A 26,937-nucleotide genomic window follows, 5' to 3' on the forward strand; every position below is an offset into this window, starting at 1 on the left:
AGTACTTAGCTTGTCAGACCTGCGATCCTTGCCACTGGGATCATAACAGTACAGCCGGACCGTAAGGTGTTAATTGCATGGCAGAAGCAGGAGAAAAGAAGCTTGGAAATTTTTTTTTTTGCTGCTGTGTGTCTAGCTGCTGTGTGTCTGGCTTCTATCCTCCTCTTAATCTTGGTGTGGCTCTGAGTTTAGCCTCCAGTGTAGATCATCTTGCTGCAAGGGTACAAAGTATTCAGGATTTTGTTGTGCACAGTCCTATGTCAGAGCCTAGAATACCTATTCCAGAGTTGTTTTCTGGAGATAGATCTAGGTTCCTGAATTTTAAGAACAATTGCAAATTGTTTCTTTCTTTGAAACCACGTTCCTCTGGAGATTCTGTTCAGCAAGTTAAGATTATTATTTCTTTCTTGCGTGGCAATCCTCAAGATTGGGCTTTCGCATTGGCTCCAGGGGATCCTGCATTGCTCAGTGTGGATGCGTTTTTTCTGGCCCTTGGATTGCTCTATGAGGAACCTAATCTTGAGAACCAGGCTGAAAAAGCATTATTGGCCCTCTCTCAGGGGCAAGATGATGCAGAGGTGTACTGCCAGAAATTTTGTAAATGGTCGGTGCTTACTCAATGGAATGAGTGTGCCCTGGCTGCAAATTTCAGAAAAGGTCTTTCTGAAGCCATTAAGAATGTCATGGTGGGGTTCCCTACGCCTGCAGGTCTGAATGAGTCAATGACTCTGGCCATTCAGATTGATCGGCGTTTGCGGGAGCGCAAACCTGCGCACCGTTCGGTGGTGTCTTCTGAACAGACACCTGAGTCTATGCAATGTGATAGAATTCTGACCAGAAGTGAATGGCAAAATTATAGACGGCAAAATGGGTTGTGCTTTTACTGTGGTGATTCAGCTCATGTTATCTCAGCATGCTCTAAGCGCACAAAAAGGACTGATAATTCTGTCACCATCGGTACTTTACAGCCTAAGTTTATTTTGTCTGTTACCCTGATTTGTTCCCTGTCATCTTACCCGGTTATGGCTTTTGTGGATTCAGGTGCTGCCCTGAGTCTGATGGATTTGTCATTTGCCAGGCACTGTGGTTTTGTTTTGGAGCCTTTAAAATTCCCTATCCCACTAAGGGTAATTGATGCTACACCATTGGCTACGAATAAACCTCAGTACTGGACACAAGTGACCATGTGCATGACTCCTGCTCATCAGGAGGTGATTCGTTTTCTTGTATTGCATAATTTGCATGATGTTGTCGTGTTGGGCCTGCCATGGTTGCAGACTCATAATCCAGTCCTGGATTGGAAAGCAATGTCTGTGGCAAGTTGGGGTTGTCAGGGAATTCATGGCGACACTCCTGTGGTGTCAATTGCTTCATCCACTCCTTCTGAGGTCCCTGCGTTTTTGTCAGATTACCAGGATGTATTTGATGAGCCCAAACTCAGTTCTCTTCCTCCTCATAGGGATTGTGATTGTGCTATAAATTTGATTCCTGGTAGTAAATTTCCTAAGGGACGACTTTTCAATTTGTCAGTGCTGGAGCATGCTGCTATGCGGAGTTATATAAAGGAGTCTTTGGAGAAAGGACTTATTCGCCCCTCCTCGTCCCCTCTTAGTGCGGGGTTCTTTTTTGTGGCTAAGAAAGATGGTTCCCTGAGACCTTGTATTGATTATCGCCTTCTAAACAAAATCACGGTCAAATTTCAGTATCCTTTGCCATTGTTATCTGATCTGTTTGCTCGCATTAGGGGGGCTAGTTGGTTCACCAAGATAGATCTTCGAGGTGCGTATAACCTTGTGCGTATTAAGCAGGGTGATGAATGGAAAACTGCATTTAATACGCCCGAAGGCCATTTTGAGTACTTGGTGATGCCTTTTGGACTTTCTAACGCTCCTTCTGTCTTTCAGTCCTTTATGCACGACATCTTCCGGGAATATCTGGATAAATTTATGATTGTGTATCTGGATGATATTCTGTTTTTTTCGGATGATTGGGAGTCCCATGTTGAGCAGGTCAGGATGGTGTTTCGGGTCCTGCGTGCCAATGCGTTATTTGTGAAGGGCTCAAAATGTCTTTTTGGGTTTCATTTTTTTCTCCTTCTGCTATTGAGATGGACCCAGTCAAGGTTCAGGCTATTCATGACTGGACTCAGCCTACATCTGTTAAGAGTCTTCAGAAGTTCTTGGGTTTTGCTAACTTTTACCGTCGCTTCATCGCTAATTTTTCTGGTGTTGTTAAGCCATTGACGGATTTGACCAAGAAGGGCTCTGATGTTACTAATTGGTCTCCTGCGGCTGTGGAGGCCTTTCGGGAGCTGAAGCGTCGGTTTTCTTCAGCTCCGGTCTTATGTCAGCCAGACGTCTCCCTTCCCTTCCAGGTCGAGGTTGATGCTTCTGAGATTGGAGCGGGGGCTGTTTTGTCGCAGAGAAGCTCTGATGGCTCTGTGATGAAGCCATGTGCTTTCTTTTCAAGAAAGTTTTCGCCTGCCGAGCGGAATTATGATGTTGGTAATCGGGAGTTGTTGGCTATGAAGTGGGCATTTGAGGAGTGGCGACATTGGCTCGAGGGAGCTAAGCACCGTGTGGTGGTCTTGACTGATCACAAAAATCTGATTTATCTCGAGTCGGCCAAGCGCCTGAATCCTAGACAGGCTCGTTGGTCGTTGTTTTTCTCCCGTTTCGATTTTGTGGTTTCGTACCTGCCTGGTTCGAAGAATGTGAAGGCTGATGCTCTTTCTAGGAGCTTCGTGCCTGACTCTCCGGGAGATTCAGAGCCGGCTGGTATTCTCAAAGAGGGAGTGATTTTGTCTGCCATTTCCCCAGATTTGCGACGTGTGCTGCAGAAATTTCAGACGGATAGACCTGACCGTTGCCCACCAGAGAGACTGTTTGTCCCAGATAGATGGACCAGCAGAGTTATTTCCGAGGTTCATTCTTCAGTGTTGGCAGGCCATCCTGGGATTTTTGGTACCAGAGATTTGGTGGCTAGGTCCTTTTGGTGGCCTTCCTTGTCGCGGGATGTGCGTTCCTTTGTGCAGTCTTGTGGAATTTGTGCTCGGGCTAAGCCTTGCTGTTCTCGTGCCAGTGGTTGTTGCTACCTTTGCCTGTCCCGAAGAGGCCTTGGACGCACATTTCCATGGATTTTATTTCAGATCTCCCTGTCTCTCAGAGAATGTCTGTCATTTGGCTGGTGTGTGATCGTTTTTCTAAGATGGTCCATTTGGTGCCCTTGCCTAAGTTGCCTTCCTCCTCTGAGTTGGTTCCTCTGTTTTTTTCAAAATGTGGTTCGTTTGCACGGGATCCCTGAAAATATTGTTTCCGACAGAGGATCCCAGTTTGTGTCTAGATTTTGGCGGACCTTTTGTGCTAAGATGGGCATTGATTTGTCTTTTTCGTCGGCTTTCCATCCTCAGACGAATGGCCAAACCGAGCGCACTAATCAGACTTGGAAACCTATTTAAGATGTTTTGTTTCGGCTGATCAGGACGACTGGGTGACTTTTTTGCCATTGGCCGAGTTTGCCCTTAATAATCGGGCTAGTTCTGCTACTTTGGTTTTGCCTTTTTTTTGTAATTCAGGGTTTCATCCTCGTTTTTCCTCGGGTCAGGTGGAGCCTTCTGACTGTCCTGGAGTGGATGTTGTGTTGGATAGGTTGCATCAGATTTGGAGTCATGTGGTGGACAATTTGAAGCTGTCACAAGACAAGGCTCAGCGCTTTGCCAACCGCCGTCGCTGTGTGGGCCCCCGACTTCGCGTTGCGGACTTGGTGTGGTTGTCTTCTCGCTTTGTTCCTATGAAGGTCTCCTCTCCTAAGTTTAAGCCTCGGTTTATCGGTCCTTATAAGATTTTGGAAGTCCTTAACCCTGTGTCTTTTCGTTTGGACCTCCCGGCATCGTTTGCTATTCATAATGTGTTCCATCGGTCGTTGTTGCGGAGGTATGTGGTGCCTGTGGTTCCTTCGGTTGAGCCTCCTGCCCCTGTGCTGGTTGAGGAAGAATTGGAATACGTGGTGGAGAAGATCTTGGATTCTCGTATTTCTAGACGGAGGCTTCAGTATTTGGTTAAGTGGAAAGGCTGTGGTCAGGAGGATAATTCCTGGGTTGTCGCCTCTGATGTTCATGCGGCCGATTTGGTTCGTGCCTTCCATGTGGCTCACCCTGATCGCCCTGGGGGTTTTGTTGAGGGTTCGGTGACCCCTCCTCAAGGGGGGGGTACTGTTGTGAACTCCGTTTTCAGGCTCCCTCTTGTGGTCACAGATGGTATTGTGTGACTTTGGTTTTTGGGCTCCCCCTGGTGGTTTGGTTTGTTATCCTGCGGGTCTGGCTGGATCAGCTGCCTCGTTATCCACCAGGGAGGCTCTTATTTAGCTCGGCTTCACTTCCACTTGTCGCCGGCTGTCAATGTATTCAGTGCTATTCTGATTGCTCTTGTTCATCTTGTTTTCTGCCTCTTCAGGATAAGCTTAGTTATGTTTGAATATTTTTGCTCATCTGCCTGCAATATGATTTCTGTGTATGATGAGTCTAGTCCAGCTTGCTAAAATATGATTTCTTTTTGCTGGTAAGCTCTGGGGTACGGAGTTGCTTCCCCCGCACCGTTAGTCGGTGCGGGGGCTCGAGCAATCTCTGCGTGGATATTTTGAATAGGGTTTTGTATTGACCGCACAGTCCCCTTCCTATTTTCTGCTATTTAGTATTAGCGGGCCTCGTTTGCTAAATCTAATTTCATCTCTGCGTTTGTGCCTTCCCCTTAACTAACCGTTAATATTTGTGGGGGGCTTTCTATTTCTTTGGGGTCATGTCACTGAGGCAAGCGAGGACTTTCTTTCCCTCTAGGATTAGTCAGTTTCTCCGGCCGTGACGAGACGTCTAGGAATTTTTTAGGTAACGTTCCACGGCTACTTTTAGTTGGTTGCGGATAGGATCAGGTTGCGGTCAATCTAGCTACCACTTCCCCAGAGCTAGTTGTCCGTTAGTACTTAGCTTGTCAGACCTGCGATCCTTGCCACTGGGATCATAACAGGAACCTCTGTTTCTACATTGACAGATGATGGACCTGAGTGGGGACTTGGCTTTTTGTGAGATGAGAATTGGTATTATTTTCGCCTACATAACATTGATTGGTTTCTTTTTATTCGATAGTTGGGAGGCAGAATGAACAAACAGTTGAACACCACGCACTACTGGCTCATCCAACAAGGTGGACTGTCATTGTCTTGATGAATAATTAAAGGGAACCTGTCACCCCCAAAATGGAAGGTGAGCTAAGCCCACTGTCATCAGGAGCTTATCTACATCATTCTGTAATGCTGTAGATAAGCCACCGATGTTACCTGAAAGATAATAAAAAGAGGTTAGATTATACTCACCCAGTGGCAGTCCCGCTGCGGTGGGCTTCACTGGTCCGGTCCGGCGCCTCCTATCTTCCTTCCATGACGTCCTCTTCTGGTCTTCACACCACGGCTCTGGCGCAGGCATACTTTCTCTGCCCTGTTAAGGGCAGAGCAAAGTACTGCAGTGTGCAGGCGCCGGGAAAGGTCAGAGAGGCCCAGCGCCTGCGCACTGCAGTACTTTGCTCTGCCCTATACAGGGCAGACAAAGTACGCCTGCGCTGGAGCCACGCCGTGAAAACCAGAAGAGGATGTCATGGAATGAAGATAGGAGGCGCCAGACCGGACCGCAGCAGGACCGCCCCTGGGTGAGTATAATCTAACCTCTTTTTATCATATTTCAGGTAACATCGGGAGCTTATCTACAGCATTACAGAATGCTGTAGATAAGCCCCTGATGACTGGGCTTTGCTCACCTTCCATTTTGGGGGTGACAGGTTCCCTTTAAAGTTTTTTACATAGCTTGCCATTTTTATGGACAGTTTAAGTAGAAATGTTCAAAAATATAAAACTCAAGGATATTTTATTAAAAAAAAAAAATGTTTTTTGTCTTGGCAGATGACTGTACCAGGAGATCAGAGGGACAGCTGACCTCTTCAATTTTTAAATCTGATAATCTTGAGATCCTACAAGATACAACTAAAGTGACTGCTGTTACTCCAGATATATCGACATCCATTCACAGCAAAGATCTGTCATCCGATCCTATGAAACAGGTCCCATCTTCTGATTCATTACTGACTACTAAGGAAAATCAAAGTCACAAAAGATGCATTAAAAAACAAACTGCTCCTAAAGCAAAGAAGTCATTTCCATGTTCAGAATGTGGGAAATGTTTTAACAAGAAATCAGAATTGGTTATTCACTGTAGAATTCACACAGGGGAGAAGCCTTTTTCCTGTTCAGAATGTGGGAAATGTTTTAACCAGAAAGGGAGTCTAGTTAGTCACCAGAGAACTCATACAGGGGAGATGCCTTTTTCCTGTTCAGAATGTGGGAAATGTTTTAAACACAAAGTGCTTCTTGTTAGACATCAGAGAAGTCCCACAGGGGAGAAGCCTTTTTCATGTCCAGAATGTGGGAAATGTTTTAACTGGAAATCGCTTCTAGTTCGTCACCAGATAACTCATACAGGGGAGAAGCCTTTTTCCTGTTCAGATTGTGGGAAATGTTTTAACCAGAAAGCAGATTTGGTTAATCACCGTAGAATTCACACAGGGGAGAAGCCTTTTTCCTGTTCAGAATGTGGAAAATGTTTTAGACTGAAAGGGAGTCTAGTTAGCCACCAGAGAAATCACACAGGACAGAAGCCTTTTTCCTGTTCAGAATGTGGGAAATGTTTTATCCGGAAATCACGTCTTGTTAGCCATCAAAGAACCCACACAGGGGAGAAGCCTTTTTCCTGTTCAGAATGTGGGAAATGTTTTTCAGATAAATGGCTGCTTATTACTCACCAGAGAGCTCACACAGGGGAGAAGCCTTTTTCCTGTTCAGAATGTGGGAAATGTTTTATCCGGAAATCACAGCTTGTTAGCCATCAAAGAACCCACACAAGGGAGAAACCTTTTTCCTGTTCAGAATGTGGGAAATGTTTTAGCCAGAAAGCAGATTTGGTTAATCACCGTAGAATTCACACAGGGGAGAAGCCTTTTTCCTGTTCAGAATGTGGGAAATGTTTTATCCGGAAACCACAGCTTGTTAGCCATCAAAGAACCCACACAAGGGAGAAACCTTTTTCCTGTTCAGAATGTGGGAAATGTTTTAGCCAGAAAGCAGATTTGGTTAATCACCGTAGAATTCACACAGGGGAGAAGCCTTTTTCCTGTTCAGAATGTGGAAAATGTTTTAGACTGAAAGTGAGTCTAGTTAGCCACCAGAGAAATCACACAGGACAGAAGCCTTTTTCCTGTTCAGAATGTGGGAAATGTTTTATCCAGAAATCACATCTTGTTAGCCATCAAAGAACCCACACAAGGGAGAAGCCTTTTTCCTGTTCAGAATGTGGGAAATGTTTTATCCAGAAATGGAGTCTAGTTAGTCACCAGAGAACTCACACAGGAGAGAAGCCTTTTTCCTGTTCAGAATGTGGGAAATGTTTTAAATGGAAACAGCTTCTTGTTAGACATCAGTGCAGTCACACAGAGGAGAACCCTTTTTCGTTTTCTTAATGTGGGAAATATTTTACTTGGAAATCAACTGTTGATAAACATCAGATACGTCACATAGAAGCCTTTTTTATGTTCATAATGTTGGAATAGTTTTAACCCAAACTTAATCTTTTTAAAGGGTTTGTCTCTTGTCTTTCCTCATGTTTGCTGACAAAAGGATAAAATTAAACTTTATTAATTCTAAATGTAAAACTATACACATAATTCACCCCCTTAAGGTTAGTCAGTAGGTGACTAATAGAAAAAACATGTGTATATATATACACTCACTCTCCAAGCCTCTCATTTATACGGGTTTCATCGTCCTCACTAGGGTTGAGCGACTTTTACTTTTTTGGGGTCGAGTCGGGTTTTGCGAAACCCGACTATCTCAAAAGTCGAGTCGAGTGCAATCGGCCGATTATCGCGAAAAGTCGGGGATCGACCGAAAGACGAAACCCAATGCAAGTCAATGGGGAAGCATAGTTGGCAGTGAGTGGGGGGCCAGGAAAACACCTACAGTGCCCATTTTAATAGTAAAAACATCCATTCTTGTTACTGAAGCTTGTCAATCTTAATTTACTTTATAATAATAGTTAGGCATTGGAAATTGGGGGTCATTTGGCTAAAGTTGTGGGGGTTAGGGCTGGTTCAAGTATTTAGCGGGCCCAGGAAATGTGGACCACATCACACGGCAGTGGAGCAGGGAGAGGTAAGTATTTCAACTTTGCAAGTGCTGTGATTCTGAGCAAGCGGGGGGGGGGGGGGGGGCACTCGTTCGCATTGGCACTGGCACAGGGCCTCTCAAAGTTCGACGGTGTGTTTGCACGGCAGGGGCGCCTCCCACTGGCAGCGACACTTTTGCGTACTATGAGGGGCCCTGTGCCAGTGACGTCGCCAACGAGTATGCCCCCCCCACCTGATGAAGGAACCTGCACTTTCATCTGCACCTTCCTCTTTGTCCCCGTGTAAGGTGGTATAGTATGCGGGAAGGGGAACCTGACTTTCAGCAGGGTCAGATTCTGGCTGTGTAGCGTGCAAGGGGAATGTAGTGGTCTGGGTCAATGTACCAGCAGACTCATTTAGCACTGGCTGGGCAATGGGCAGGATGCGGAGGAAACACAGATATAGGCCCAAATAATAAAGTGGGCTAAATGCAGTTCAAAATTGGTAACAGAACTAACCAGGCAGCAATGCTTTGTTCAGTGGAGGACAACTATAATGAGAGGCGGACACAGTGAGTAGGCCCAAATAAGTAACTAGGCTAAATGCAGTTCAAAATTGGTAACAGTAGGAAACAGGCGGCACTGCTTTATCCAGTGGAGGAGAACACCAAACAGCGGCAGACACCGTTACTAGGCCCCAAGCAAACTAGTAGGCCAACTGCAGTGTTAAATTAACAACTACCTAATGAGAGCCTGAAGGTTGAAGCTCAAGAAAACCAAACAGGAGGAAACCCAGGAGCGGCAGACACCGTTAGAAGGCCCCAACCAAAATAGTAGGGCAACTGCAGTGTTATATAAACAACTACTTAATGAGAGCCTGAAGGTTGAAGCTCAGACAAGTAAACATGGAGGAGAACACCAAGGAACGGCAGACACCTTTAGTAGGCCCCAACCAAAGTAGTAGGGCAACTGCAGTGTTATATAAACAACTACTTAATGAGAGCCTGAAGGTTGAAGCTCAGACAAGTAAACCTGGAGGAGAACAACAAGGAACGGCAGACACCGTTAGTAGGCCCCAACCAAAGTAGTAGGGCAACTGCAGTGTTATATAAACAACTACTTAATGAGAGCCTGAAGGTTGAAGCTCAGACAAGTAAACCTGGAGGAGAACACCAAGGAACGGCAGACACCGTTAGTAGGCCCCAACCAAAGTAGTAGGGCAACTGCAGTGTTATATAAACAACTACTTAATGAGAGCCTGAAGGTTGAAGCTCAGCTTTTTCAGTGGAGGACAGCGTGAGTGAGTGGCGCAGACAGACAAAGGTAGTATGTGTTAAATAAAAAAGTTGGCTCTATGCAGTTTAAATTGGTTACAGGGGTACACAGGCAGCATTTGTGTGGTCAGCGGAGGACAATTGAAGGAGGGACTGCAGACAGACTTAGTAGGCCTAAAATAACAAAATAGGCTCTATGCAGCTTCCATTATGTGTCAGGGGTACACAGGCAGCATTGGTGTGGTCCGCGGAGGACAATTGGAAGGAGGGACCGCAGACAGACTTAGTAGGCCTAAAATAACAAAATAGGCTCAATGCAGCTTCTATTATGTGGCAGGGGTACTGTTGTGAATTCTGCTCTTAGGCTCCCTCCGGTGGTTGTAAGTGGCACTTTTGTGAGTTCTACTCTTGGGCTCCCTCCGGTGGTTTTAAGTGGTACTGCTGCTCCTTGGAATTAGCAGTCTGCAGCTGCTTCCACTGATTGTCTTTCTGGCTCGGCTATTTAACCTGGTTCTATCCTTCAGCCTGTGCCAGTTGTCAACGGTTCCTGGTTGGATTCACATCTCTGCTTGGATTTCCCTGATATTCTGACCAGTTCAGCAAAGATAAGTCCTTGCTTTGTTCTTTTGCAGTCCACTTTTTGTGGACTTAATCGTTCTGCACTTTCTATGTTTTTTCTTGTCCAGCTTGTCAGTATGGATTATTTCAGTTAAGCTGGAAGCTCTGAGAAGCAGATTTAACCTCCACACCTTTAGTCAGGTGTGGAGATTTTTGTAAACTCTGTGGTGGATTTTTCTAGTTTTTAATACTGACCGCACAGTATTCTGTCCTGTTCTATCTATCTAGCTAGACTGGTCTCCTTTGCTACATCCTGGTTTCATTCTGCGTATGTCATTTCCCTCTCCACTCACAGTCAATATTTGTGGGGGGCTGTTCTTTGGGGATTTTCTCTGAGGCAAAATAGCTTTCCTGTTTCTATCTTTAGGGGTAGTTAGTCCTCCGGCTGTGACGAGGTGTCTAGGGAGTGACAGGAACATCCCACGGCTACTTCTAGTGTGTGTGTGTTAAGCTCAGGTATTGCGGTCAGTACAGGTACCACCTCCTCCAGAGCACGTCCCATGTTGCTCCTAAACCACCAGGTCATAACAGGGTACACAGGCAGCATTAGTGTGGTCAGCGGAGGACAATTGGAAGGAGGGACCTCAAACAGACTTAGGGTACTGTCTCACAGTGGCACTTTGATCGCTACGACGGTACGATCCGTGACGTTCCAGCGATATCCATACGATATCGCTGTGTCTGACACGCAGCAGCGATCAGGGACCCTGCTGAGAATCGTACGTTGTAGCAGATCGTTTGGAACTTTATTTCGTTGCTGGATCTCCCGCTGACATCGCTGGATCGTTGTGTGTGACAGCGATCCAGCGATGCGTTCGCTTGTAACCAGGGTAAACATCGGGTTACTAAGCGCAGGGCCGTGCTTAGTAACCCGATGTTTACCCTGGTTACCAGCGTAAAAGTAAAAAAAAACCAAACAGTACATACTCACATTCCGGTGTCCTTCAGGTCCCTTGCGGTCTGCTTCCCGCACTGACTGACTGCCGGCCGTAAGGCAGTGGCACAGCACGGCAGTGACGTCACCGCTGTGCTCTGCTTTCACTTTACAGCGGCACTCAGTCAGTGCGGGAAGCAGACGGCAAGGGATCTGACGAACACCGGAATGTGAGTATGTACGGTTTGTTTTTTTTTTACTTTTACGCTGGTAACCACGGTAAACATCGGGTTACTAAGCGTGGCCCTGCGCTTAGTAACCCGATGTTTACCCTTGTTACCCGGGGCCTTCGGGATCGTTGGTCGCTGGAGAGCTGTCTGTGTGACAGCTCCCCAGCGACCACACAACGACTTTCCAACGATCACGGCCAGGTCGTATCGCTGGTCGTGATCGTTGGAAAGTTGCAGAGTGTGACAGTACCCTTAGTAGGCCTAAAATAACAAAATGGTCTCAATGCAGCTTCTATTATGTGGCAGGGGTACAAAGGCAGCATTGGTGTGGTCAGCTGAGGACAATTGGAAGGAGGGACTGCAAACAGACTTAGTAGGCCTAAAATAACAAAATAGGCTCAATGCAGCTTCTATTATGTGGCAGGGATACACAGGCAGCATTGGTGTGGTCAGTAGAGGACAATTGGAAGGGAGGGAGGGACCGCAGACAGACTTAGTAGGCCTAAAATAACAAAATATGCTCTATGCAGCTTCCATTATGTGGCAGGGGTACACAGGCAGCATTGGTGTGGTCAGCAGGGGACAATTGGAAGGAGGGACCGCAGACAGACTTAGTAGGCCTAAAATAACAAAATAGGCTCTATGCAGCTTCCATTATGTGGCAGGAGTACACAGGCAGCATTGGTGTGGTCAGCGGAGGACAATTGGAAGGAGGGACCGCAGACAGACTTAGTAGGCCTAAAATAACAAAATAGGCTCAATGCAGCTTCTATTATGTGGCAGGGATACACAGGCAGCATTGGTGTGTTCAGCAGAGGACAATTGGAAGGAGGGACCGCAGACAGATTTAGTAGGCCTAAAATAACAAAATAGGCTCAATGCAGCTTCTATTATGTGGCAGGGATACACAGGCAGCATTGGTGTGGTCAGCAGAGGACAATTGGAAGGAGGGACCGCAGACAGACTTAGTAGGCCTAAAATAACAAAATAGGCTCTATGCAGCTTCCATTATGTGGCAGGGGTACACAGGCAGCATTGGTGTGGTCAGCGGAGGACAATTGGAAGGAGGGACGGCAGACAGACTTAGTAGGCCTAAAATAACAAAATAGGCTCTATGCAGCTTCCATTATGTGGCAGGGGTACACAGGCAGCATTGGTGTGGTCAGCGAAGGACAATTGGAAGGAGGGACCACAGACAGACTTAGTAGGCCTAAAATAACAAAATAGGCTCTATGCAGCTTCCATTATGTGGCAGGGGTACACAGGCAGCATTGGTGTGGTCAGCGGAGGACAATTGGAAGGAGGGACCGCAGATAAACTCAGTAGGCCTAAAATAACAAAATAGGCTCAATGCAGCTTCTATTATGTGGCAGGGTTACACAGGCAGCATTGTTGTGGTCAGCAGAGGACAATTGGAAGGAGGGACCGCAGACACTTAGTAGGCCTAAAATAAGAAAATAGGCTCTATGCAGCTTCCACTGTGTGGCAGGGGTACACAGGCAGCATTGGTGTGGTCAGCGGAGGACAATTGGAAGGAGGGACCGCAGACAGACTTAGTAGGCCTAAAAGAAAAAAATAGGCTCTATGCAGCTTCTATTATGTGGCAGGGGTACACAGGCAGCATTGGTGTGGTCAGCGGAGGACAATTGGAAGGAGTGTCTGACACAGTAAGTACTCCCAAAAACTAAATAGATGTTAATATCTCACAAAAAAAAAGGGTGGCATACTTAAATACAGGCGTGGGCTCCTATGCTGACTTTCAGACATTGTAATTTGGCGCAAGTATTTACTGCTGTAAATGTAGGACAGGGCCCCTGACTATTTTAACTAGCATCATACATGTCAACAAATTGTTATTGTCAGTGCCAGGCATTGAAGGATTTCAGCTCATAGACTAAACAGTGGTGGAGCAGTGAGAGATAATTTTGCAAGTGGTAGAGCACTGTTTGAGCTGGGGGGGGGACACTCACTCGTGGCCGGCGGTACAGGCCCAGGGCCCCTCATGTTACAACGGTGTGTCTGACGTTGGGTACGCGCCACCACTGACAGACACTTCATTGTACTATGAGGGACCCAGTGGCAGTGCCGTCGACCAAAAGTGGGCACACCCACCTCTTCAGAAAAAACGGCACTCTGACGGGTGCTTGCGACAAGTGGCGAGAACACGGCCCCATGGGGGGAGTTAGGCCATTTAGGGAGGTGTAAACATGTCGTATGCTGGACAAACAGCAGCTGCAAATTAAGAGATTGGAGCAGTCAGTAAGACCAGTCCCAAAGCAAGACCTTTTTACCGGAAAGCTAGGTGTCAGCCGGGAAATGTGGGGCAAAATAATTAGAAATCCATGAGTGGTTCATTTTAATGAAGGTTAGATCATCAACATTTTGGGTAGCCAGACGAGTCCTTTTTTCGGTCAGTATTGAACCAGCAGCACTGAATACTCTTTCTGATAGCACACTAGCTGCTGGGCAAGCAAGCTCCTGCAATGCATATTCGGCTAATTCAGGCCAGGTGTCTATTTTGGATGCCCAGTAATCAAAGGGGAATGACGGTTGAGGGAGAACATCGATAATGGAGGAAAAATAGTTAGTAACCATACTGGACAAATGTTGTCTCCTGTCACTTTGAATTGATGCTGCAGTACCTGTCGTGTCTGCGGTCATTGCGAAATCACTCCACAACCTGGTGAGAAAACCCCTCTGTCCAACTCCACTTCTGATTTGTGCACCTCTAACACCTCTGCCCTGTTGCCCCCTGCAGCTCGTGTGAGAACCATCACCGGCGCTGTGTGCTGGGAATGCCTGAATCAAACGGTCTACAAGAGTTGTTTGTTTGGTTGCCAATATTTGTTCAAGGTTCTCATGTGGCATGATATTTTGCAATTTGCCTTTATAGCGAGGATCAAGGAGGCAGGCCAACCAGTAATCGTCATCGGTCATCATTTTGAGGATATGCAAGGCATAATCCGCCATGTGGGCCAATATTCCAGTTGTCAAATCAGTGCATGTGCTGGGCTGAGGAGCACTTTCGGGCAAATCAATGTCACTTGTCTCCCTCAAAAACCCCGAACCTGGCCTTGCAACGCCAGCAGTTTCATTGCCCCCTGAGAAGCGTCCTCATCCAAAAAATACTCATCCCCATCATCCTCCTCCTCTTCGCCCGCCACCTCGTCCTGTAGACTTCCCTGAGCAGACAATGGCTGACTGTCATCAAGGCTTCCCTCGTCCTCGGCTGCAGACGCCTGCTCCTTTATGTGCGTCAAACTTTGCATCAGCAGACGCATTAGGGGGATGCTCATGCTTATTATGGCGTTGTCTGCACTAACCAGCCGTGTGCATTCCTCAAAACACTGAAGGACTTGACACAGGTCTTGTAGCTTCGACCACTGCACACATGACAACTCCATGTCTGCCATCCAACTGCCTACCCGTGTATGTGTATCCTCCCACAAATACATAACAGCACGCCTCTGTTCGCAGTCTCTGAAGCATGTGCAGTGTGGAGTTCCACCTTGTTGCAATGTCGTTGATTAGGCGATGTTGGGGAAGGTGCAAAGACCGCTGATGGTTCTGCATACGGCTGGAGTGTATGGGCGAACGGCGGATGTGCGAACAAAGTTTGCGCACTTTCAGGAGCAGGTCAGGTAACCCCGGATAACTTTTCAGGAAGCACTGCACCACCAGGTTTAAGGTGTGAGCCAGGCAAGGAATGTGTTTCAGATGTGAAAGGGCTATGGCAGCCATAAAATTCCTTCCGTTATCACTCACTACCTTGCCTGCCTCAAGATGTACAGTGCCTAGCCATGACTGAGTTTCTTGCTGCAAGAACTCGGACAGAACTTCCACGGTGTGTCTGTTGTCGCCCAAACACTTCATAGCCAATACAGCCTGCTGACGCTTGGCAGTAGCTGGCCCATAATGGGACAACTGGTGTGCAACAGTGTCATCTGCCGATGTTCTGTGTGGAATGTAACGTGTGATTTCTCTGGAGACAAATAGACCCCACACATGAGGGGATTATCACCGGTTACCGGACGTCTAGTATATGGCGGCATATGATTGTGCTATCGAGTCCACACCAGGAGCTAAAATGCCGAAATCTCGCTTATTTACCCCCTTCCAGTGTCCGGCTAAGGGTCATATACGGCCATGCTCCTCTCCAGTCGCTGTGGGGTTTGGTAATAGGATGGAGGGCGGCGTCCATGCTTGGACTTCAGAGAGAGTAATAAAATCACAGATATATTGAGTTCCTCACGTACTCTGGAGGAGCATGGTGAGCATGTCAGACAGGTTCTCCAGGTTCTACGTGACAACTATTTATTTGCTAACCTGGAGAAATGGCAATTTGTGGTACAGCAGGTCCAGGTCTCAGGACATTTGGCTTCTGCATTGGGGTTTCAGATTGACCCCGTTAAGGTCCTAGCAGTCCTTGATGGCTTCTAACCAAGGAACCTGAAAGCGTTAGGGTATCTGCACAAGTCAGGATTTCTTCAGGATTTTGTCAGGATTTTCCATCAGTATTTGTAAGCCAAAACCAGGAGTGGGTGATAAATGCAGAAGTGGTGCATATGTTTCTATTATACTTTTCCTCTAATTGTTCCACTCCTGGTTTTGGCTACAAATACTGATGGAAAATCCTGAGAAAATCCTGAAGAAATCCTGACATGTGCACTGAGCCTTAGGGTACTGTCACACAATGGCACTTTGATCGCTACGACGGCACGATCTGTGACGTTGCAGCGTCGTGTAATTATCGCTCCAGCGTCGTAGACTGCGGTCACACTTTGCAATGCACAACGCTGGAGCGATAATTTCATGACGTATTTGCGATGTAGAAGCCATTGGTTATTATGCGAACATCGTATACAATATCGTACACACCTATGTCACACGATGCAATTATGCCGCCACAGCGGGACACTAGACGACGAAAGAAAGTTTCAAACGTTCTGCTACGACGTACGATTCTCAGCGGGATCCCTGATCGCACTAGCGTGTCAGACACTACGATATCGTATAGATAACGCTGGAACGTCACGAATCGTGCCGTCGTAGCGATCAAAGTGCCACTGTGTGACAGTACCCTTACAGAGATTTCTTGTAGATGAGGAACAAACAAGCAAAAAATAGGGTCTTATCTGATATCAAGATATAATGAGAATACAGGAGTACCTTCACACGAAACGACGCTGCAGCGATAGCGACAACGATGCCGATCGCTGCAGCGTCGCTGTTTGATCGCTGGAGAGCTGTCACACAGACCGATCCAGCGACCAACAATGCCGAGGTCCCCGGGTAACCAGGGTAAACATCGGGTTGCTAAGCGCAGGGCCGCACTTAGTAACCCGATGTTTACCCTGGTTACCAGCGTAAAATGTAAAAAAAACAAACAGTACATACTTACATTCGCGTCTCCCGGCGTCCGCTTCCTGCACTGACTGAGCGCCGGCAGTAGCAGGGCACAGTGGTGACGTCACCGCTGTGCTGTGCTTTCACTTTCACTTTGCGGCGCTCAGTCAGTGTGGGAAGCGGACGCCGGGGGATGCGAATGTAAGTATGTACTGTTTGTTTTTTTTACATTTTATACTGGTAACCAGGGTAAACATCGGGTTACTAAGCGCGGCCCTGCGCTTAGTAACCCGATGTTTACCCTGCTTACCAGTGTAAAATATCGCTGGTATCGTTGCTTTTGCTGTCAAACACAACGATACACGGCGATCGGACGACCAAATAAAGTTCTGAACTTTATTCAGCGACCAGCGATATCACAGCAGGATCCTGATCACTGCTGCGTGTCAAACTAAACGATATCGCTAGCCAGGACGCTGCAACGTCACGGATCGCTAGCGATATCGTTACAAAGTCGTTTCGTGTGAAGGTACCTTTACACTCACCTGATAGAGCGGCACATCAGCAACATGTTCAATGCATAAATCAGCTGCTGCAGGACACGGGGCCAAAGACCGAGCAGAATAGCTGATCCGGTATAATGTGTCTGTACCTGCACTGCTGATGAAGACTATCACATATGGAGATTTCCTTAGAAACGTTTATTCACATAGGTTTTCAAAGTTAACGTGTTTCACAGTCACACAGGACCTCTTCCTCAGGACAAACCTGATAGCGGATGAACATGTCAAGCTTGGAACGTTTTATATGTAGTCTTTATGAATAAAAAGCCAAACAAAGCACGATATGTCAAAGTTCAAGAGAAAGTCCGTCAAATAAAGATAAATTATGGTTCATGAAAAAAACATTTACATACATTAATTATATTAAGAAGTACGTATGAATGAAGTGAGGTCACCTAAAAGAAGGAATAAACATGTATGTGATGTGAATGAGAAAGTTCTTGCCAGTAAATAAATCCTTTATAAATGGTGTTATTGAGCTGTGTCAGTAGTTTCCTATATGAGTTGTGACCTGGTGTTCTGGAAGGTTCTGAAGTCACAGATATAGCGGTGTAAAGCTGGGCACCACTAGTGAACTTGATGGATCAACATTGGACTGAAAAAATAGGATTATCGGAAAAGAATCCATTGACCCAGAAGACAAATCCGTAACCCAATGGCTAATAAGTAATAAGAATGAATGTCAGCCTGGGGTGTTACATAGTGAGAAATGGAAGTGCTGACAACACAAGAATGTGACTGAATCTTGTATGTGACGGCTGTCTTTTCGAAGAGCGCGTGTTGGTTCCTGATCGTGGCTGTTCTGGTAACAGGAGACATAAACCTAGTGAGCATGTATCGGGGTCAGCTACTATGGCGGAAGCTGATAGAATGTGTAGTGAATGGGAGTGAGGGAAAATGAGGGAGGTGTTGTTGATGAGGTGAATAATGCGATACAAAGAGCGTCGGCTGATCACTCAGGCTACAGAATGGAGGATCCATTGGAGGAGCACTCTGGATGCCAGAGACAACGAAAAACTGGGGGAACGAGCTACACTAGTGATGAGCGAGCATACTCGGTAATGGTCGTTACTTGCACGAGCATCGCTGTACTCGGCGAGCACCGAGCATTTCCGGGTTTGCTTGGTGGGAGTTCGGGTCCCCACCCTCCATGTTTGGCGCTCTTTAGAGAGCCAATAAACATGCAGGGATTGTCTGCCACGCACTGTAATGCCGTAGCCATGTTGGTTGTGGTATTACAGTGATTGGCTGGCCGCACAGCATCATCAGGTCTATAAGAGACCTGGCACCGCCCTGCTCGTCACATTCAGCTCCGGATTCAGACAGTGTAGGGAGAGCTTCTGCCGAGATAGGGTCAGATGTGGGGGGTTTTCAGTTAGTGAGGGTCTACCATCATAGAATCCACAAATTCAGCTAAACCAACAGTCCTTCTAAGGACTAATTCCGGAGTATATAGATTGCAGTGCTAGGTAGGCAGGGGAGTGTATGTGGCTCTATACATATCAGTGCAAGGCCTGCAGGCACTGTATGTGGGTATATAGATATCACTGCATACATCAAGAGGGTCCATTCCATCACTGTCTGCTGCTGCCTATTAGATATATACATAGCCCCAGGTATCAGTGGCCAGGAATAATTTTTTTGCATCTTAGTCCTGATTATTTTATTCCAAACCAATCCAGAGCCTCCTTTTTTTCCCCATTTGCTTGTTGACACTGCAGACTACAGCCAGATCCTTTCCATAGTTCAGAGTAAAAATCCAGTTATTTTACATGGGTTTGCCCGTCCCAGTGATCACATCTGAGTGCGCAGAAAATTCTGCCATTTTTTGTGGTACTGTAACATTTTTTTTGGAGTGTCTTATCCAATTTCTTGACACCATTTTGCTGCCCAAACAATATTTAGTAACAGGGCAGATATTATAAACTGAGTTTTGTACGCCACACGGATCACATATCACTGCGCCCATTATTGTGCCATTTCAGGGCTCCATAGAAATTTTATTTTTGTGCCATTGCCGACTTATTGACACAATTTTCCTGGCCGAAAAATAAAATACAGGCCTGATATTTTACAGTGTGGTATCTCCGTGACACGCCTCATCTATCTGTGGGCTACAAATTGTGGCATTTTAGGCCTCCATTGAGCTGTTTTGCTGTGTGTTACCCTAGTTATTAACACCAGTTTGCTAAAAAAAAAATATTGTTACCTACAGGGCAGATATTTTACACTGTGGTTTTCCCGCACACGGATCACATATAATTTCGCTCCAAATTCAGCCATTTGTAGTGAACGTGGAAAATATTGTAGTCCATTTAACCCCTTTACCCCCAAGGGTGGTTTGCATGTTAATGACCAGGCCAATTTTTACAATTCTGACCACTGTCCCTTTATGAGGTTATAACTCTGGAACGCTTCAACGGATCTTGGCGATTCTGACATTGTTTTCTCATAAGATATTGTACTTCATGTTAGTGGTAAAATATATTCGATATAACTTGCATTTATTTGTGAAAAAAACAGAAATTTGGCGAAAATTTTGAAAATTTTGCAATTTTCCAAATTTGAATTTTTATGCCCTTAAATCACAGAGATATGTCATGCAAAATACTTAATAAGTAACATTTCCCACATGTCTACTTTACATCCGCACAATTTTGGAATCAAAATTTTTTTTTGTTAGGGAGTTATAAGGGTTAAAAGTTGACCAGAAATTTCTCATTTTTACAACACCATTTTTAGGGACCACATCTCATTTGAAGTCATTTTGAGGGGTCTATATGATAGAAAATAACCAAGTGTGACACCATTCTAAAAACTGCACCCCTCAAGGTGCTCAAAACCACATTCAAGAAGTTTATTAACCCTTCATGTGTTTCACAAGATTTTTTGGAATGTTTAAATAAAAATGAACATTTAACTTTTTTTCACAAAAAATTTACTTCAGCTCCAATTTGTTTTATTTTACCAAGGGTAACAGGAGAAAATGGACCGCAAATGTTGTTGCACAATTTGTCCTGAGTACGCCGATACCCCATATGTGGGGGTAAACCACTGTTTGGGCGCATGGTAGAGCTCGGAAGCGAAGGAGCGCCATTTGACTTTTCAATGCAAAATTGACTGGAATTTAGATGGGACGCCATGTTGCGTTTGGAGAGCCTCTGATGTGCCTAATCATTGAAACCCCCCACAAGTGACACCATTTTGGAAAGTAGACCCCCTAAGGAACTTATCTAGATGTGTGGTGAGCACTTTGACCCACCAAGTGATTCACAGAAGTTTATAATGCAAAGCCGTAAAAATAAAAAATCATATTTCCAGGATGTCATCCTGACAGCACTATGGAGGACGTCCTCCTCCCCCTTGCTGGGACAGGAAACACACGAGAGTTCAAAAGGTCCGGTCCCACCCCCATTCCTCAGTGTTTTTCCTGTCCCTGCAAGGGACACATGAGAGAAGCTACGCAGCTTACCTGAGCTCAGGGGGATCGTACGGCTTGCCAGATCCTTCCCCCTGTCAAGACGCTCAGGGCAGAAACCCTCCAGAGGGGGGTCCCTCTGCTCCAAAGACCAGCAGCCGCTCCTCCCAGTGGGGGGGCTCTCGGCTGCGGACGCGGTTCCCGAGGTCAGCAGCATCCAGCATTGTGAACGCCAGGCTCTGACTCTTCCGGCGGAAGTCCGGGAACCGCGTCACTTCCGGTTTGCGGCATTCGTTACCGTCACTTCCGGTAACGCTGGATGTACAGGGAAGGCGTGAAAGCCTAGCCCTATGCCCAGTCGCAAAAGGGCCAGGCGGGAGTTGGATTATACTTCGATGACAGGTCTGACTCTGAAGACCTCGTCTCTGAGGAAGAGGGAGAGCTTCCTTCCGGAAGCCAGGACCGTCAGAGAAAGTACCTTTTCCAGGCGGAGGACACAAATGAGCTGGTGCAAGCGGTGCGATGCACCATGCAAGTAGAAGAAACATCCAAGCCGCAATCCAGGCAGGACCTGATGTTTGGGGGACTTATGTCACGTCGGCAGACAGTCTTCCCGGTTAGTGAGCATATCAAGGCCATGGTGCTCGAAGAGTGGAAGGAGGCGGAACGTCGGCTGACACTGTCTAAAGACTTTAAGGCGCGCCTACCCTTTGAGCCTGATGACGTTAAGCTGTGGGACGAGATACCCAAGGTGGATGTCCCGGTGGCGAAGGTCGCCAAAAAGACAGCTATCCCATTCGAGGACTCATCGACCTTGCGCGATCCAATGGATCGTAAGGTGGACATATTGCTAAAAAGAGCCTGGGAGTCTTCCGCGGCTCTAATTAAAACCAATATTGCAGCTACCTCGGTAGCCCGGTCTATGCACCTTTGGATGGGTCAATTAGAGGAGCATCTCTCTAGTAAGACCCCAAGGGCAGAGATCCTAAACTCTCTCCCCATAATGAAATCTGCTACTGCTTTTCTATCTGACATGACGGCTGAGTCAGTCAGATTTTCAGCCAGAAATGGATCATTGTCCAACGCGGCTAGAAGAGCGGTCTGGCTGAGGTCTTGGTCTGGCGATAATGCGTCCAAAACTAAATTATGCTCAATCCCCTTCTCAGGCGCGAGGGTGTTTGGTCCTTCCCTCGACACTATATTAGAGTCGGCTTCGGACAAGAAAAAAGGGTTCCCAGAGGACAAGCCTAAGAGGCCTCAGTCCTTTCGGAGGGGGTTCCCCTTTAGAAGACAGTCCGACTACAAGTCCGACTTCCGAGGGGGAAGGTCCAATAGAGGCTTTAATAGGGGTTCCCGTGGCCACGGCAGTAAGAACAGGAGTTTCTTCTTCAGCCCCTCCTCTAAGTCTAAATCACAATGACGCCACTCTTATAGGGGGAAGGCTTCGCCATTTCGCGGTAAACTGGGGCAGAGTCACACAGAATCAATGGGTCCTTCGCACTGTGTCAGAGGGCTACAGTATAGAGTTCTACTCCCCTCCACCAGACAGGTACATTGTACCCACGGTGGTTATGCAAGACTCTCCCATGTTAAAAGACTTAATGGACATGCTTTCCTCAAAAGTCATAATACCAGTACCACCGCTAGAAGTAGGCCAGGGTCACTACTCCTCCCTGTTCTCCATAACAAAACCGTCAGGCGACTCACGTACGATCGTAAATTTGAAACCCCTAAATGCCTGGGTCAGGAACAAGAGGTTTCGCATGGAGTCCATCCGTTCTGCAATCCTTCTCATAGATCAGAACGCGGTAATGTGCACTCTCGATTTGAAGAGTGCCTATTATCAGGTCCCTGTCCATCATCTATCTCAGAGGCTTCTGAGGTTCGCGGTAGTTCTGCCGTCCGGGACCTGTCACTACCAGTTCCAGTGCCTGCCGTTTGGACTTGCCTCAGCACCTCGTGTGTTTACAAAGCTGGTGTCAGAGATAGTGGCTTTCCTGAGAAACCAGGGGATTATAATAGTCCCTTACCTCGACGACTTTCTTCTGATAGCAAGAACACCAGAGATCCTATCGGATCACAGGAACCGGACCATCACGGTAATGGAACACTTAGGATGGATCGTCAACTGGCAGAAATCAGACCTGATTCCGGAACACAAAAAGGTCTTCCTGGGTGTCTGTCTGGATTCTGCAAACAGAATATCCCTACTGCCCGAATCCAAGCTGGAGACAATACAGATTCAGATCAGACTCCTACTAGAACGCAGAGTTTCAATAAGGATGGCCATGAGAGTGCTAGGCCTAATGACGGCATGCATACCATGCGTAAGATGGGCACAGTTCCATTCAAGACCTCTACAGAGCTTAATCCTCTACAAGTGGGACCTTCGTCAATCTTCTCTGGACAGTATTTTATATCTACCAAATCCAGTACGAAGATCGCTCCTTTGGTGGACAGACCCAAAGAATCTAAGAATCGGGTTACTATGGGCTACCGATCCATATGTAGTGGTTACTACAGATGCCAGCGCCTGGGGCTGGGGAGCTCACTTAGAAGGAAGGATCCTCCAGGGACGATGGCCTCCAGACGTAGCCGGCAACTCATCCAACTTCAGAGAGCTGTATGCTGTCTGGGAAGCCCTGAGAAGAAATCGTCGCACTCTAGAGAATCGTCACGTCAGGATATTGTCCGACAACGTGACAACTGTTTCCTTCCTAAAACACCAAGGAGGCCCAAGGCATCATCTTCTCCAGGAGCTGGCTGGGAGAATATTTCGCTGGGCAGAAAGGTCGGTCCTTTCCATCTCTGCAGTCCATCTAGAAGGCTCCCAGAATGTCGTAGCAGACTACTTGAGCAGAAGAAGAGTGTGTGCAACAGAGTGGGAGCTCAACCAGGACATCTTCCAAGAGCTGTGCCGGCGTTGGGGCACTCCCAGTATAGACCTCTTCGCAAACAGGAGAAACTCGAAGGTCTCAAGGTTCTTCTCGCTGAACCCTCAGGATCTGCCGGAAGGGATAGATGGTCTAAGTCAAAGTTGGACGGAGCCCCTCTCATATGCATTCCCTCCTCTAGCATTAATCCCGGCTGTTCTCAGGAAGATCAAGGAAGAACAGGCTCGAGTAATTTTGGTAGTTCCATACTGGCCAAGAAGGAGTTGGTTCTCCCTTCTGGTAGACCTGGCGATAGAGAGTCCAGTGGAGCTCCCTCACAGACCAGATGTAATCCACCAGGGCCCAGTGTTCCATCCGGACCCAGAGAAACTACATCTCTCAGCCTGGATCCTGAAAGGAACATTCTGAAGGCAAGAGGCCTGTCTGACCAAGTCATAACCACTATCAAGGCTAGCAGGAAGCCGGTCACGTCAACAATCTACCTGAAGATCTGGAGGCGTTTCTGTCTGGAGGGTGGCAGGTCTGAGGTTGCGGCAGGCACTCCCGACTTACCCAGAATTCTGGACTTTCTGCAGGCTGGGTTCGATAAAGGGCTCAGGCCGAGCACCTCGAAGGTGCAGATCTCGGCACTTAGCTCCTTCCTAGACTATCCTCTGGCAACTCACCCTTGGATAGTTAGATTTATCAGAGCAACCCAAAGATTGCGCCCCACCATTAGACAGTTATCTCCTCCCTGGGACCTTAACCTTGTCCTGAGATTCCTCTGCAAAAATAATTATGCATCGGCAGATAACATGTCTATTTCGGCCCTGACACGTAAAACAGCATTCCTGGTGGCGATCACCACGGCTAAGAGGGTGGGGGAAATTCAAGCCCTGTGTACAAGGGACCCGTACCTCCAGATTAGAGACGATAGCGTGGTCCTTAAACTAGATCCCTCGTTCATTCCAAAAGTGGGAACTCTAAAGAATAGAAACCAGGAGATAGTGTTACCATCCTTCTGCTGTAACCCTTCTAATTCTAAAGAGGAAGCTCTGCATTCCCTTGATGTCAGACAGGCGGTCATCGACTACCTGTCAGCCACCAACTCATGGCGCATTGACCCAAATCTGTTTATTTTGTTTGGCGGTAAAAATAAGGGAAAAAAAGGCCTCTAAGGCCTCCATTGCTCGATGGATCACATCTGTGATCTCCGAGGCCTATCAGTCAGAGGGCATCCCTCCTCCAAAGGGTCTTAGGGCACACTCTACTAGAGGGATGGCTACTTCTTGGGCTGAGAGGGCAGGCGCCTCTCTAGAGCAGATTTGTAAGGCCGCTACATGGGCTAGTGCAAATACATTTTGTAGGCATTATAAACTAGATGTCCTGTCCGGTCAGCAGACTGCATTTGGGAGAAAAGTTCTCCAAGCGGTAATCCCACCCTGAGGAGGTGCTTTGGTACTCTCCATAGTGCTGTCAGGATGACGTCCTGGAAAATAGGTATTAAGCTTACCGTTAATTATGTTTCCAGGAGTCCATCCTGACAGCACGGGTAATTCCCTCCCTGTTAATATAACTATGCTTTTGTAATATGAACCTGACATGTCTGTAGTATGTTCCTAACATATGATGTAATATGTTCCTAATATATGGTGTTATGTTCTTTACCATTAAATATTATTTTTTTGCATCTCCCTTGAGGCGGTTCTTGTTACAACACTGAGGAATGGGGGTGGGACCGGACCTTTTGAACTCTCGTGTGTTTCCTGTCCCAGCAAGGGGGAGGAGGACGTCCTCCATAGTGCTGTCAGGATGGACTCCTGGAAACATAATTAACGGTAAGCTTAATACCTATTTTTTTCACAAAAATGATACTTCTCCCCCAATTTTTTATTTTCCCAATGGTAAGAGAAGAAATTGGACCCCAAAAGTTGTTGTACAATTTGTCCTGAGTACGCTGATACCCCATTTGTGGGGATAAACCACTGTTTAAGCGCATGGGAGAGCTCGGAAGGGAAGGAGCGCCGTTTGACGTTTCAATGCAAAATTGACAGGAATTGAGATGGGACGCCATGTTGCGTTTGGAGAGCCACTGAAGTGCCTAAACATTGAAACCCCCCACAAGTGACACCATTTTGGAAAGTAGACCCCCTAAGGAACTCATCTAGATGTGTTGTGAGAGCTTTCAACCCCCAAGAGTTTCACTACAGTTCATAACGCAGAGCCGTGAAAATAAAACAAAAAAAAAATTTCCACAAAAATTATTTTTTAGCCCCCAGTTTTGTATTTTTCCAAGGGTAACAGCTGAAAGTAGACCCCAAAAGTTGTTGTCCAATTTGTCCTGAGTACGCTGATACCCCATATGTAGGGGGGAACCACCGTTTGAGAGCATGGCACCGCTCGGAAGGGAAGGAGCATCATTTGGAATGCAGACTTAGATGGATTGGTTTGCAGGCGTCACATTGCGTTTGCAGAGCCCCTAATGTACCTAAACAGTAGAAACCCCCCACAAGTGTCCCCATATTGGAAACTAGACCTCCCAAGGAACTTATCTAGATGTGTTGTGAGAACTTTGAACCCCCAAGTGTTTCACTACAGTTTATAACGCAGAGCCGTGAAAATAAAAAATCTTTTTTTTTCCACAAAAATTATGTTTTAGCTTCCAGTTTTGTATTTTCCCAAGGGTAACAGGAGAAATTGGACCCAAAAAGTTGTTGTCCAATGTGTCCTGAGTATGCTGATACCCCATATGTTGGGGTAAACCCCTGTTTGGGCGCACGGGAGAGCTCGGAAGGGAAGGAGCACTGTTTTTCCTTTTCAACGCAGAATTGGCTGGAATTGAGATCGGACGCCATGTCGCGTTTTAGGGCCCCTGATGTGCCTAAACAGTGAAACCCCCCCAAATATAACTGAAACCCTAATCCAAACACATCCCTAACTCTAATCCCAAAGGTAACCCTAACCACACCCCTTAACCTGACACACCCCTAACCCTAATCCCAACCCTCTCTAACCCTAACTGTAGCCTTAACCCTAACCCTAGCCCTAACCCTAGCCCTAATGGGAAAATGGAAATACATTTTTTTAATTTTTCGCTAACTAAGGGGGTGATGAAGGGGGGTTTGGTTTACTTTTATAGCGTTTATTAGCGGATTTGTATGATTGGCAGCCGTCACACACTGAAAGACGCTTTTTATTGCAAAAAATATTTTTTGCGTTACCACATTTTGAGAGCTATAATTTTTCCATATTTTGGTCCACAGAGTCATGTGAGGTCTTGTTTTTTGCGGGACGAGTTGACGTTTTTATTTGTAACATTTTCGGGCACGTGACATTTTTTGATCGCTTTTTATTCCGATTTTTGTGAGGCAGAATGACCAAAAACCAGCTATTCATGAATTTCTTTTGGGGGAGGCGTTTATACCGTTCCGCGTTTGGTAAAATGAATGAAGCCGTTTTATTCTTCGGGTCAGTACGATTACAGCAATACCTCATTTATATCATTTTTTTATGTTTTGGCGCTTTTATACGATAAAAACTATTT

At 46.6% G+C, this 26,937-nt stretch overlaps 2 protein-coding genes across 5 annotated transcripts in view; both read left to right on the plus strand.

Annotated features, from left to right (window-relative positions):
- The window catches only part of LOC143766913 (uncharacterized), an 84,628-nt gene extending 76,353 nt beyond the window's left edge, over window positions 1-8,275 (plus strand). For all 4 annotated transcript variants that reach the window (XM_077254913.1, XM_077254914.1, XM_077254911.1 and 1 more), the window contains exon 7: window positions 5,944-8,275. In XM_077254913.1, the coding sequence (XP_077111028.1) occupies window positions 5,944-7,553 (1,610 nt within the window). In that variant the 3' untranslated portion in view covers window positions 7,554-8,275. The remainder of the gene's footprint in view (window positions 1-5,943) is intronic.
- The window catches only part of LOC143766910 (uncharacterized), an 817,195-nt gene that overhangs the window by 298,354 nt on the left and 491,904 nt on the right, over window positions 1-26,937 (plus strand). The window lies entirely within an intron of this gene.

The sequence above is a fragment of the Ranitomeya variabilis genome, chromosome 4 (genome assembly GCF_051348905.1).
Source record: "Ranitomeya variabilis isolate aRanVar5 chromosome 4, aRanVar5.hap1, whole genome shotgun sequence".
NCBI classification, from domain to species: Eukaryota; Metazoa; Chordata; class Amphibia; order Anura; family Dendrobatidae; genus Ranitomeya; species Ranitomeya variabilis.